This window comes from Buteo buteo, chromosome 8, assembly GCF_964188355.1.
Source record: "Buteo buteo chromosome 8, bButBut1.hap1.1, whole genome shotgun sequence".
In the NCBI taxonomy this organism is placed as follows: Eukaryota; Metazoa; Chordata; class Aves; order Accipitriformes; family Accipitridae; genus Buteo; species Buteo buteo.
The window spans coordinates 10137546-10152379 of NC_134178.1; the positions used below are offsets into that span (position 1 = coordinate 10137546).

General features: G+C 44.8%; 2 protein-coding genes across 2 annotated transcripts in view; one reads left to right on the top strand and one right to left on the bottom strand.

Annotated features, from left to right (window-relative positions):
* The window catches only part of LOC142033581 (amine oxidase [flavin-containing] A-like), a 39845-nt gene extending 35284 nt beyond the window's left edge, over positions 1–4561 (top strand). Inside the window, exons 13-15 of the mRNA XM_075033583.1 lie at positions 1068–1179; positions 2649–2711; positions 3199–4561. Coding sequence (XP_074889684.1) covers positions 1068–1179; positions 2649–2711; positions 3199–3354 — 331 coding nt within the window. The 3' untranslated portion in view covers positions 3355–4561. The remainder of the gene's footprint in view (positions 1–1067; positions 1180–2648; positions 2712–3198) is intronic.
* An 8313-nt stretch (positions 4562–12874) lies between these two features.
* Positions 12875–14834, bottom strand: part of LOC142033995 (amine oxidase [flavin-containing] B-like) — a 55207-nt gene continuing 53247 nt past the window's right edge. The window contains exon 16 of the mRNA XM_075034692.1: positions 12875–14250. The gene's annotated coding sequence lies outside the window, so the exon portion shown is untranslated. The remainder of the gene's footprint in view (positions 14251–14834) is intronic.

Here is a 14834-nt window from a genome sequence, read left to right on the forward strand (position 1 = left end):
GGTTCTGGTGAAGCCCATTGAGTCACATCACGAGGGGAAGACACAAAACCCTTACATGAAAACTCATTCGCTTCTCCCACCCAGCAAAACCTCCCATGCCCTCCCCATGCAGAACTGCTGTATTCCTACAGAAACATGTTAGATAATACTAATGAATACTAGGTATATCACTGAAAAGTGTGTGGAAGGCATGGTTCAGCACGTAGTAGGAACAGCCAGACAAATCTTGTATCCATACTCAAAGACCAGACAAACCACATAGCACATCGCAGCATGAGCTCCTTAGCATGTCCATCACAGAGTTACACCCTGCCTCTGTGCCAAGATACGTGTGAGAAGAAGTCATCTCGTGCACAGACTCTTCTGTCGTAATATACCTGAACTCTTGGGTAGTGATGGGTGAGGCCTCTGACCTGGGGAAGATGGTGTCAGGCAGACAGGGAAAACCTAATCGGGGGTTAGATGAGAGCCCTTAGAGCAAGCACACCTCTCTATGGGAAAGGGAGCTCATTACCTATGGGTGGGTTGACCGCGATGCTTCTGCAGCTTTGCACAGCTGGAGGGGCTGGCTTATATGACCCTGCGGGGTGAATGCAACTCCCTGAATGCTAAGGCCTTCAGCTGCCATCCCCTTTGGCAGGACTTGCAGGCTGGCAACTCCAGGCTCCAAACAGAAGCTGGTATTAGTGACTCGCCACTGCAAAAACATCATTCACATCCCATTGTAATGGCAGGATAACATAAATCTATCAGCTGCACTGCATTGCTGGAGGCTGTTAGGATTATCCCTTATTCCAGCACTAAAATAAGGCTCGTATTATTTTGCACAGAAGCTGGGCACGCTGATTTATGCCTTACATTTTCTCTCTCTCAGATCTTCATTTTTGTGTACAGAAGCAAGTAGGTGGTCCTGCGGGGACAGCTTATTGTACCATGCTCCCCAGCCCAGGTCTGCAGGAATTCTGGAGAACTGAAGTTGAGCGCTCCATCAAAGCCCATAAATTGCTTTTAGAAGGATCATCACCTTCCTGTTACTTGTCATCTGACATTCTCCATTTGTTTTGAAGGATCATTCGCCAGCCCATTGACAGAATCTACTTTGCTGGCACGGAGACAGCTACCCAATGGAGTGGATACATGGAGGGGGCTGTACAGGCAGGAGAGAGAGCAGCCAGAGAGGTACAGACTGTTGGTTTGCTTTCAACGTCTCTATTAAAAGGTTAAAAAGGATTAAGTACAGCTTGGAGGGTCTGGTTTTGTGCATCACACCCTGTAGTTGTACAGAGGCTCCTAGAATTGGTGGGGAAGAATCTCAGAAAAGGATGAGAACCAAAGCCTTTTTTTTAAAAAAAACAAACTTTACTTAGTTTATTATTGAATAAAGTGAAGCCAAGAATCTCACACAAATCAGAACATTAAGCAGTGTGTTGCTGCACTGGAGACTTAAAACGAAGCTCATGCTGTATACCTAATGTCTAGAGGAAAATAACCTCCAATCTGATGCTGCCCTTAGATATACTACCACAATTTCTAACAAATTAATCACTGTATGTTTTAAAAGTAATTTAAGTCATTACAAGTGCTCACAGCTATTTCCTATGCAGCAATCTGGAAATCTGAGCATTGTTCTCTTTTTTTGATCTATCCCTTCTGCTTCCCCTTTTACGAGAAAGTACGGTTAGCTTGGCTTTATGAATTCGTAATGGGCGGCTCTGATAATGTCTAAATCTCCTCAGAATGACACACATTGGGCTGGATTCCCAGTCACAGTGAAATCCCTTTACAACAGTCTGGAGGGAGGGAAAAAAACCATTAAAGGGTGTACATTACAGTTACAACAGCTGTATGGCAGAGCCATGGAGCTGTTATTTAAGGGAAGATCAGCCCTTTGCTTCCATTTGACAGAACATCATATTTGCCTTACAATCCTCATTACTTGCTTTGTTGCAAGTCACCTAAGTTCTCTTTTCTCCATGCCTGTGAGGAGTAGTTACAAAGATGGTTAGTTGTCTCTTCTGGAGACGTTCATTTGCCCCGAGAACCGCCATGATTGTTATAATCAGTTTATTCTCAAGAAAAATCCTCGGTGAGCTTTGTACTGCCTGATTAGCCAAGACATAACTTCGTAATTCTATGCTTTGAAAGCCCCAGAGTTGTATCTCTCCTCTTTCTAGTTTGTGATCCAAGCGGCATCTTTCCTAACAGGCTTTGCGTCCCGAGTCTGTGGTGGTAACCTCACCTTGCTGTTTCTCAAACTATCATGTGAAAAAGCATTTTTACTGGTACTCAGAAAAAAATTTAAAATAAACATCTGGAGAAGCTGTTGTTTGTGTGGATTTCTGAGTGAAGTCCTACTTTTTACAAATGACTCTGTGAAACTGTCCTTTTATCCTTAAAACACTGGTTAGGCACACGACCATTTGATGACCAGCTGTCATATATTTACACAAACTACCAAAACTGCCTCCTTCTCTCTTTGCTGTCATAAACAGAGAAATCACTATACATTTTCTGGTTCAAAGCACTTCCAGGTAGTCATAAAGCCTTTTATCAATGTCACCTTGCTCTGACTTGCTCTGCTTTTCTAAAACTGAAGGTAGTGTGGGTTTTAATTTTTCTCACATGGTACAAACAATTTTTTCTTCTAGATATTGCACAGTATGGGGAGGATCTCAGAGAATGAAATTTGGATGCCAGAGCCAGAGTCGAAGGTAAGCCAGACTTTCTCGTTGTCACCTGGTCAGGCGCGCACCCCTCAGTCAGGCTGTGGTCCCTGCTTTGGCGATTCCTGTGGGACCTGCCCCCAGGCAAGGTTTTGGTTACCTCACATGCTGATGGTATTCATTTTTTTGACCTATCCAAGGAATATTGTTACCCCTGTCTGAGGGATGAATGACCAAGACCTCGGAGTGTGGGGGACTAAAAAATGCAGGAAATCAGCTTGGTTCTGCCCAGTCCCAGGCCATAATTTTAAGCCAAATATAACCTCCTTCCAGTCACAAGTAACTCCACCTTCACTGTCCTGTGGCTGTTTGGGATGACAGAAAATACACATTTCACAGCCGTGACCCTCCTTGCCCCCCAGTCTGGTCCTCGGGAAAAACCTGTGATCTCCCCAGACTAGTGGGGGATGTTTGTCACCTCCCTGCTCACGCGGTACCAATACCTTGTGGTGGTACCATCTCCTCTCTCCCCCAGGATGTCCCAGCCCGACCATTCACCACCAGCTTCTGGGAGAGGAACCTGCCGTCCGTGCCAGGACTACTGTGCCTGCTTAGCTCTACCGTGTGTTTCACCTCTGTGGCTGCTGCGGGGCTGTTTGCCTGTAAAAAGGGACTACTAATTCGAAAGTAGTGGGGACCACACGTCCAGTGGAAGCTGCATACTCCCTCTTCTTCCCTTTTACCAGATGAGTGTTACTTTTGAAGAGAAGTGGCATGGACAGCTGGAAAGGTCAATAGTTGTTCTTGTGATTTTTCTTTTTAGTACCATAATTCTCGCATCAAATCTATAGCAGTTGCTACCAGCTAAACAGAAATAAATCAGCTGTGGGGGCATTCTTCAAATTTGCCTTTTCCTTGCCCGTTTGTTTTGATTGGACATGATAATATCGATGGTATATTCCTAATACAGGGGAGGCAAAATGCAGATCACACCTTTCCCAAAAGGCAAAGAGGCCTTGGAGAATGCATTCGTTTCCACTTGCTGCTTTATTTTTTACCACCGGAGATAATAAATGCCCTTATGTATTCATCTCAGTTAGCAGCTCAGAATATCTGAGGTTGTTCCCATAACATCCCCACTGCACAGAAGAGATTAGCATGCCAATCAGATGTAGAATTGCCAAATTAATTTTCAAATGCATTTGATTAATTATTAATCATCGCAACATGAAACTTAACCACGAGCTGGATGAAAAGAGGTAATTAGCATGAAGCAGCTCACTAAGCGGCGAGAGAGGAAGCGCGAGTGGACTTTATTCTGCCCGCTCCCGAGCAAACATCTGCGCTTATCTGTTCTGCAGGGTGCCTGCATTGGTGCGGCACGGCCATGGCGCGGCTCTCGGTTACTTCCTGGCCCAAGAGCATCCCATCCAGCCCAGACGTTTGCTGTTAAAGCAGGGTGAAATGAATTAGCGAAGTTAAAGCCCCTCCGACTTGCAGCAGGTGCTAGCTGTTATTTTCCAAATGGCAGCAGCTTCCTGGCTCCCTGTCAACTCGCTGCCCCTCGTTTTGCTCGTAATCTGTACCGCCTTCCTCCAATAAGGAGAAATAAATTGGGGCTTGAATTACTGCCTTGTAAATTACAGTAATTGGATGCATCTGCCTGTTCCGCTCTTATTATGTACATGATACACTTAAAATAATCACTTTAGTGTTTAACTGAAGTCTGGAATATATGTTTCACAACGTACCATCATTATGCAGTCTTTTTGCCATGAAATGTGAGCATTGTACGTGTCCATGAACTCAGCTGTCATTCATCATGGGTGAAATGTGCCTTTCAATAGTCCTGGAACCTTGATAAAAGGAGCTCTTCTATAAACTTTTCTTCAGATTCTTTCTCGTGTCGTTTTTTTGTGAGTTTGTGGAAGATGGTGTTTCTTTAGTATGTTAAATCACTAGGCACATCACATGCAGCAGCCATCAAACCCTTACTCTGCTCACTATGATCCTTATGTGTACGCCAACAGAAATACCTACCCACCCAAGATGACCTCGCTTCTGGCCTCTGCTTCAACCATATTCATATGTCCTCTTGCTTTTTTGTACAAAAGCCTTGCAGACACCATAAGTGCAGGCCAATCTCAGCCTGGGTGCTGGTAGGCTCCAAACCAGAAGCCATTTCCAGAGGGATGGGGTGCTTCAGGCGGCCCCTTGTCATCAGATGTGAGCAGGTGCTCACGGTGCCGGTGTTAACCACGGCACAGAAAAGGCTGTACAGGCAGTACATGTCTCCTGAGTTACTTTGTTCATTGTTCGCTGCCATTCTGTGTGAGGATCAGCCAGCCGCTACCAGTTTCTCTGGGGGGAAAAAAGCCTGAACAGATTATTTATAAGAAGACTATCTACATTTTCAGCTTTCAGCTTCAACTTGCCTATCTACCTTGAGCTTACACATGCACTCCAAATTACCATCAGTGGAATGAGAGAATAGTCTCAGTAGGAAGCAGCAATGTTGGATTTTGAACACAATAAACTGTAGTATTAAATGCTTGTTTAAAGGATTTTTGACAGGTCATTTGACAGGTCAGCTTAGCATCCACCTTAGGAACCTTCGCAGGGGGGAAAAGTGACTAACATGAATTGCTGTTTGGCTCGAGGGCTCCCTGCTGACTGTTCTCCGCAGCTCCAGCCATTACCGAGCAGGGATTCCTGTGCACTAGGACTACCCCGTGCATGCAGCCTGGCACAGCCACAGTGCCTGCCCGAGGGCTCGGGGAGGGAGCACAGGCTTGCTCCTGACAAGCCTTTTGTGGCATGAAACAGTTCTGCACCGTTACACGCTTCACCCAGGGGGGATATTTCCACCGCCTGAAAAACACTGTCCGTAGCTGTTCAAAAAAATTCATCCATACATGTATTTGTGGCAATTACAGCCATTCATTTTTGTGCTGACTTTAAACTTGACATCTGAATTTCACAGCTTTTGTGTGCACATGCAAAAGAGATCCCAAATCATCTGGAATACACCCGTGAGCCGACACCATCCAGCTTTGCTTTTCACCTTATCCGTGCACATTTCTGTTGCAATTTGGGTTTTGAAGTGCAAGTTCAATTCAGCTGAACTAGTCTCAAACTGTTAAACGGGGCCAGGTACAATGTTCCCCACTTCACAGGGAAAAAGCACGTCTCACTGCTGTGGGAGTGGTAAGCAGTAAATGAAATGAAAGAGGTTGATTAAAATTGGCATTTCTGAAACTCCTGCAGCTCCCAGGCACCACGCTGCTGCAGAGAAAGGGCAGCGTTTGTCAGAGATTATAGACCAGTTTCCATCCTGCTTTAATGCCCTTTCTGACAATCAGAACAATTTCCCTGTTTAAACATTAAACATTTAGCTTAAATATTAAACAACCAGGCATCTTTCTTAAACCAATTTTGAAACAGAATGGGACTGAGTTTATCACTGCTGACAACTCTCCAAGCGAGCTGCTGCCATTGTTAAAACCCTGAGGCTGAAGCACTGTGGAAACACCTTTTTCTGCTGGGGACCGAGCGGAGTCCTCACCCGGACCGTGGAGTGGGAAAGCCTTTGGTGACCTTCCCTAACCAGGGGTGCTCAGTGCCCCAGTTTTGGGAGGAAGAGCCCTGCACTCCCTTGGCAGAGGTGGGAGATGCTCTGTCCTCTCAAAGTAAGGGGTGAGACGGGAGAGGCCAAGGTCCACACAAAGTCCGTCAGCACCAGGGTGGGAACTGAATTGCATTGACACACCTGGGAAATGGGAAAGCCTCAGGTGAAAAGGCTGCTGTTTGCTGCTTGGAAATAAAGCAAAGACAAGAGCAAGCGCTGGCAGAAGGAGCAGCAGAGGGGAAAGAGAGGAAAAAAAAATAAATGGACTAATACTCCATACTAGCAGTGAAATAAGCAGCACCATGGAGCAGATAGGTCAGGCAGTCTGAAATAAGCAAGGGGAGATGATGCGTGTGAGACAACCTGCCTCTTTTTTTAAATTAAATTGCTGGTTTTGCTTACAGATATCACTTCAGCTGTGCCCAAGCCCCTCACAGCGTGTCACATAACTAGCCTTTCAACACCTTTGAGAGCTACAGAAATGGGTACCGGTGATGGAAAAACACTCCTGGGAGACTCTCATGCTTCCCACCTCCCTTCTGCCCTGCTCCCCTTGACTATAGCACGGCTGCCCCCTCCCTGGCTGCCATCAGCCAGCCCCATGGGGACGGACGGGGACCTTGGAAGAGGACAGGCTGCTGGGCCACCAAGAGCTGGACGGGCAGGAGGTGCAGGAGAAGAGCCGCCGGCTGGCTTTTTTGCACCATCAACCCAGCGAGGCTTTCCTTCCCTCATCATCTGACTGTCATGCAACCTCCAAAATGCCCAGCGTGGGAACTGACAACCCAAACCCCTCCGGCTGGAAACCCACCACGTGAGAGGTCTGGGAAGGGGCCACCATCACGAGGATGAAGCGCTGGGTCACAGGGGCTGCATGCTTTGGTGCAGTGGATGCGAACCTCCCCCAGGGCCGGCAGCGTCCCTCCAGCCATGTTCCTTGCATGGGGCAAGGGGGAGGTCTGACCAGATTTGCCCAGGGTGCTAAAGGTACATCCAACCTCAAAATCCACTCTGGGCAAGCAAGTGGCTGCAGCCTGCGTTTGGTCTCTTCGCTAGTCGTTCACCAGCAATACTTTCCAGTCCACGTTTGATCCAGCCCCTGGTTTCACACTTGATCTCTTTTCCCAGGATCAAACACACCCCCAACCACCAGCAGAAATTAGCATTATATAGTTGAATAAAAATACCACCCAGAGGGATGTGCCAGTGTTGCGCAGTCTGACGGCCCGTAACGTGCAGGTTTCCCACCAGTCGGTTCCCACGTCCCATTGCCCAGATTCTGCTGCCTGACATCAAGGGCTTTCCCCGGCCAGAAACTACGCCGGGAACAAGCTGGGCACTTTTCTTATGTTCTCTGCACCGAGCTTAGCTCCCAGTTCCAGACAGCAGCATCAAGAAATAGGAAAATGGACAAATCCAGAGAGTCCTATTCTGTGGAAACATGATTTTAGTCCATTCTCTTCTTTTCCTTTTGAGCTGTTTCTCTTCCATGGAGCAGCTGGAAGCAAACAATTTTGCTTTGTAAATATTCCCTGTAACAGTTGCGTTCCACACACAGGCAGAGAAAGCAAATCTCATCTTGGTGAAAATCCAGAAGGGGAAATTAAATGTGCTCTTTATTAGTGAAGTTAACTTCTTCTTTTCCCACTCAGCTCCTGCCCTTGGCAATCAATGCTTGGGGCTCTGTTTGCAATTCCTGTTGTTCTTTTGTAGAGCTTGGCTTCCCAGTTTCTGTTCCCTGTTTGTTTTTTTCTTTTTTTTCTTTTTTTTCTTTTTTTGTTTTCTCATCTTAAGTAGCAGAGACAGAATAACCCAGGACACATAGAAGAAACAAGGAAAAAAGTTTCCCAAGTGAGAGTGCATTACTTTTAGGAGAGGAAAGGAAAGCTTTAGCAGAGCGGTGCTGGGAGCTTGCCAGAGGAGGGGGGACAGCAATGCCTCCGAGCTGCCTGTCTCCTCTCCCAGGGCTCCCAGGAGATGTGCTGTGCCCCGGCCTATAACCATGAACGGATCAGACAGGGGTGTGAGTTTGCACTGCCTATGACCGAACCAAGCACAAGACGCTATAAGACAGACGTCCTTTGCCATCTCTGACTTCCCACTGTTACTCTTCCTCTACGAAATTAACGGTGAGCTCTGCTGCCACTCACAGTACATGAAGAGAGCTTCCACTCGAGATGGGGTTGAAAATGAAGCAAAGGCCATAATTACTGCTTGTGCTGGCATTTGGACTTTCACAGTCAGACCGTTCACTTGAAAACTCCTTGGATTATAGCTTGAGCACCATCATTTCCATCCAAACGTTGGTTAAATCCAGGTCTGGATTTAATTACAAATGGCAGAGCCTAGCATTTGGGGGGTGGGGGGGTGGGGGGGGTGGGGGGGGACACGATGAAGGACATTACTGTTAGGAGACACCAGCTGCAGACAGCTGTGCTGAAGCGGGGCTGGCGGCCCCCAGCATGGCACAGCAGGGCTCCAGGCTGAAATAAAGGCTGCCATCTTCTGGCTACATAATAAATGTATTTTATCACCTCCCAAACAAAAAAGTGGCAGAAGCTTAACACTTTGATTTGCAGCAAAGGTATTTCTGCACCCAGTGCTTACCATTTCTGTCAGGGAGCCAAAATATCAAATTCGGGAATGGAAACACACAAAAGGAAAGGGATGCAAGTCCCCAGCTTCAAGCCTCAGTTCTCACCCATCTCCAAGCTCCAATATGCCACACTGGAGGAAGCAGGGAAAGGCAGGCTCCATCCCTGCAGCCTCTGCTTCCCAGAGGCAGAAATCAGGGCAAGGAAATGGCTGCTGCACGACCCCTCTGCCAGCACCGCAAGAATTCCTCTGAAGGGCAGCTGAAGTCGATTCTGCTGCTTGGCAGCACGAAGGAGCTGGAAGAAAAGTGTAAGCACAGATCCTGAGTGCACCTGAGCACTCCTTCCTCGGAGAAGGGGGCTTCTTTGGCAGCAGTTGGCTTTACAGAGATAGAGAGGAGTTGGCTCTAAATGTGCAACCTCTGAAAAAGCACCCTGGCCAAACTCCAGCTCATGAAGAAATTATTGGGAAATAACATAGTTTCTAATTTAGTCTAATACTCTTGTTCCACTCTGAGTTGAATTGGCAAGTGGAGGCTAGAGTAATGTCTCGCCTTGATTTTGATTAAGTGCAAGCATGCATTTCAATTGTTTAAGATAATGACTGTACAGGCTGATGGGACAAATCACTGCCTCAGACCTGGAATAGAAGTTTTCACATCTGAAATTATAATGTAATTTCTGCTAAATGCAACACTGCTGTGCAAAGTGTTTTCTTACAACTTGGAGCATATGCAAATTGGGAGCGAACAGCCTGCGAGCTAACAAGGATGCCTCAGTGCATTATTAATACGCTTCCTTTTCTCCCCTCCTTCCCATCTAAGCATCAGAGCATATTTGAGTGCAGTGTTGAATCCCATTAGATGGCGGTGCAGGAGCGAACCGAGCCATTTGACAAACCCAATCAGCCAAAGGCTGGTGTTTCTGCTGGGTACCGCTTCCTCGAGCGCTTCTTCAATAAAGTCTCTGCTGCCGCAGGGAAGTGGCACTCGATGAGATTCCCCCAGAGTTACTGCTGGTGTTCAATGACATTATGCCATTGGGCAGGCGAGGCTGGTCTGAATTTGCTCAGACCCTTTCTGCTGTAGGTCAGATGAACGGATCGCTTAGATTTGGATGAGGCTTTTTTCCCCCCTCGAAGTTGTGGGGATGGGGGGAGGGAGCCTACAGAGCCTGTAGATGCCAGAGTAAATGGAGCTGGATGGATATTGATTATTTTGTTAGGGCCGTTCCACTAAGGAGGGATTGTAAACATTGTTAACAGAAAATTCCCTGTGCACATCGCAAAAACCAACCCTGGGTGAAAGCCAATTACTCCTAAATTAGAAAAGATATCTCTCACATCCTGTCAAAACACAGAGTGAGACTGTCTTTGACCTATGATGGACCTAAAAATTTAAAACAACTTTGTTTGCCTTTTTCAGCAAGGCCGGGAAGAATGGAAAACAGGGATGAGCCAGCATGGCACTGGGTAAAGACCCAGTGGATGAAACCCTTAGTGTGTGTTTCACAGCTTATCACAGCTATTTAAAATTCATTTTTGAGTTTTTTCTAGTCTAGCTTCAGAATAGCTTATTGCTACTGACTGTAAAATCATGCAAACTAAAATCAACTTACAAACCCTTTTACTAAGGTGCATTTTTTTTACAGCTTAACTTGGCACTTAGGTGCTAACTGAAGGCTTTTCTAAGAAACACCACTAATATTCTAACTGACTAGAATATCAGGCCTTTGCTTGTCTTTCCAATGACCAACAAAATAATTGTATAGCCTGTATAGCACATAAAGGACGTGCAGCTACCTATTAACATGCAGTTTATTAATTTGCATCATGTTAGATTCACAGGGCCTGCATTATCCCTGTTTGCATTTCTCCAAAGCTAAATACCCCAAGGAGGCATTTAAGCACTTAATTGCTATTAGTAGTTGGTGGGAGGTAGAAGCTGCCTAGTTCGGTATCCAAAGAGCGTCTGTGCCACCTGCACAGGTTTAGGACTCACAGCCTCTGGAAGAGCTGCTGCCTTTCGGAGCAGCAGCTGGAGGCTGGATAAGGTGCCCTCAGATGTCTGAAAGGCACAAGGCAACTGCGTTTCGGCTCCTGAATTGCTCTCCAGGTGGGTAAATCTCACATCCATTTTGAAAGCATCTAACCTTGCTATTAATGTCTTTGCAGAACAAGTGAAATACACGCATTAGATCTGATGAGTTAATCCCATCTATTTGAAACTCATAACTGAGATGCTGAAGGTAGAAACCCCATCAATTTGGGTATCCTCCTCCATGGAAAGTGAGAGGAGGACGTGTCTGTAGGACTCCTCCAGTCCTGCCTCGGCTGAACCACCAGGCGAGGAGCCCCCTTCTCCCCGCTCACCGCACAGAGGACGACCAGCCAGACAAGAAACTGTGTCTCTGCAACCCCGTTGATGGAAGAACCTCAAACGAGGTGGCAAAAACTTGGGCCTTAACGCATCGGTCTAAATTAAACAAAAAGCCTCCCCTTGTTTCTAGTAGATACCAAACTGTATCTTGGTTCTGTATGGTCTGAGGCCAGTTTTGCTTTTCATTCTTGGTTGGTTTTTTTTCTGAGGCAACTTTACAGGCCCAAGGGGAATTTATCCTGCCTTGAACCAGAAGGCAAAACTTGTCAGTCCTTCAAACATTTTGGGATTTGCTTCAGACAAGGAGATTGGTATAATTACACAAGGTGAGAGTTAAAATTACCCTCAGTTCTCATACTAGAATGAGTTCTGTATGATTTAGCCAAATAATTTGCAAACACATCCTACCCTCTCCTAAACAATGAGTGGGATTTCTAATTGGTTTCTCAGGAAATTATATTACTATCTTCTATAGATGTTATCTAAAATGCATTTTTCCTGTATTAATCTCTCCAAATTAATTTTCTGTACCCTGGACTGCTGGAAATAATGAAGTGCCCCCTAGCTGACATAGTCTCTTTGACATGCACGCTGAAAGCTGTGTAAATAAATAAACAAAAAATTAAAATACCACCATTTCAGTACCTCCTCTGGGATGCCACAGGACACGTCTGAACAAAGGGTTAAAGAGGTAGTTCAAATCTGACCCAAGGCAGCAATGCTTAAGAGTCATAACCATTTGTGAGCTGCTTTGAGGGCCTGTGAAATGCATTGCTGGTTCTGATACGTTTCTTAGGGGACGGATGCTTTATAGAGCATGCAAAGGATTAGTTGAGGGTATTTGCTTTCATGGTATTTGTGCTCCTTTATAACTTGTAAGTAATACTGAAAGTTAAGCCTATACAAAGAGCACTGCATGCTTTTGACGCATTTTTCACATGGATGGTTACGATTTTGCCAGTATTCATACGCTACGTTTTTGTGAAAAACAGGTCCCTTCCCAAGGCCCAATTTGTTCTTTGGTTACATTATCTCTCTAGTACTGACACTGAGATGCTGAATGAAATTAAGCCAGTGATGTTTGTCTTTCTTTTCTTCCAGTTTTTTTATGTTTACACCACACAATATTTGGTACAAGGTCTGTTTCTTCCCATGTTCAGTGACAGCTGCATAGCACCTGCCCTTGACTCTGATGAGCAGCTATAAAATGTGTCCCTGCACATACATGTTCTGGTGAACAAGGGGCTCCAAGAGAGGTATGTTCATGATGGGGACACTCCAAATCCACCTACAGCAATAAAAACTAAATCTTAAGTGTAAGGCAGTTGGTCATCTATATGTTAGGAAGAATTATTACCAAATGTGGTTTGAGTTTTTTGGTGTTTGTTGAGGGGGGGGTGGAGGTTGAGGGTCTTTTGGCTTCTGGGAGGTTGGTTTGGTTTTTTTATCCTTCTCTCCTCCTTCTTTACAGAGCTTGCTTTACTGAGAAAAGCTGAAGATACCTCACTGGCTTCAGGATGAAATGCAAAACATTGTGTTACTAAGTAATACTCACCATTACAACCAAGTCAAAAGGGGCTTCCACAAAAGAAAAGCCTTAAACAGTAAATGTGACATGACAATATTTATTGATTCTAATTAAGGTTAAAAAAAGTTCACAGCTGTCAGATAAAAATATCTGCAGAGCCTATTGAAAAGGGAACTTAAGAAGGAAACCAAGGGAGACAGTCACCACAGAGGCACTTGAGAAAATGCTACAGTTATAAAAGGCACAAATTCATCACACACACAGCATATATATTCCTGCAAAGTGAAGTCACTCTTTTTTTTTCCAAAACACAGAGGCAGGCATCACTGAACACTGACCTGTACATGACCACAGGAGACACGCTATAAGCAGCAGTCTATGACAACGCCTAAATGATTTGACTGTAGAGATACTTTGAAGCAAGCCTGCTTTGGCCATCTCATTTTTATCTCTATTGAAGAACAGATTGTAAGATCAAGGTGATCTTAAGGTGGTGGAGATGGGAGAGGGAAAGTTAGTCCATTTAAACACAGGTCAGGTTTATTTGTGAGCATTTGTAATCTGCAATTTAAGTGGGTTTGCTTCTTGCCTGAGAGCAGTAGCAGATCTGTTGTCATCTGCACTTCTGTAAAGTCTACCGCAGTGAAACAATAGTCCCACTGAGGATACACGAAGATTGTTGTAATAGAAGTCCCTAGCTTCTCCTCCAGGCCCTGGGTTCCAGTGATGGACAATGCTCAGACAAATACTTAATTGTGATTAATGTCTTTCTTGTATTGACAGCAGATGTGCTATGTGGAATCAAGTCTGCACTAAGAAAAAAAAAGGACTGGGTATAGGAAAGACAAGGGGCTGCCTCAGATTGCTCACTTCCTTGTTATTGTCAAGGAGTTTATACAATTAGCTTTCAAGTACTTTGGTTAACACAAGATTTTCATGCCCTGACCCGACATCCTTTGCAATATACAGTTGCTATCATAACAGTGTACAAGCAAGTAAACCTCTTTTTTTTTTTGCAAACTCTTAAGAGCCTTACAAAATATGCATGATAACACAAATCAGTTTGTAAGAGACAAATACAGTTAGTTCCATGGTTGTTCCTATAATACATTTTACAAAGCTCGTAAACTGCTGGAACTTTCATGATAGCAGATTTCTCATCACGTTAATAAATTAAGAATATAGCACAACTGGTTACCCGTTAAAACCAGACTTCATTCCTCTCTTTGAAGGGTTGGCACGAAGGAATTTTAAAAATGTAAGCCAGTGTGAACAGTTCCCTTTACCCATGGGGAAGCAACTTGATTCTCTACCTACATTTGTCAATTTTCTCATCACACTGGCATCCAAATACACGAAGTGCCTTTTATGTGGAAGATGTTGAGAAAACAGCAGCAAATCCTTCTTTTTAATCCCATAGTGGTGATCAGCTCCACAGCGTAATCGTGGCAAGACACAGCTGTAAAGACAAAGAGAGCATTCCTAATGCTTTGGCAGTCTGGAAGGAAGAAGACAGAGACTTTTGAGTGCTAATACAGATGTTGCAATTCAAACCTCCCAGCTCTATCAGATTTGGCTAGAAATCTCAGGGGATCCAAATTTCATTTGAGATTTCAAGTCACAGCTACTTTTAGTTGTGGCAGAATAACATGATAAATACTTTGCCGGTTCTTTTTCCCATTTTTGTTTCACTTTGAAACTAAGAATAAGAAAGGTTTCTAATTATATACTTTTTTTTTTTTTTAATTGACCAATCTCACGAAAAGCTTTGGTTATGATTCAGTTCAGTTCTAACTATACCTAACTTCTGTATTTCCTTGGATCTTCTTCGCCTGTGGCACACAACATTTTCTTGTTAGACCGGCAAAAACCTCTGCCAGATTCAGGAGCAAAGAAGAGAGAGATACATTTTGGACGTGAATAAAACCAGTTTATCCTCATTAGTCTCATGGATCTGCTCCCCTTTAGAGACCTCTGGAGTATTTCTAGGGCAGAAGCAAGACTTGATTCCAAACAGTTTTGGCAGAGAAATCATCTGCAAAT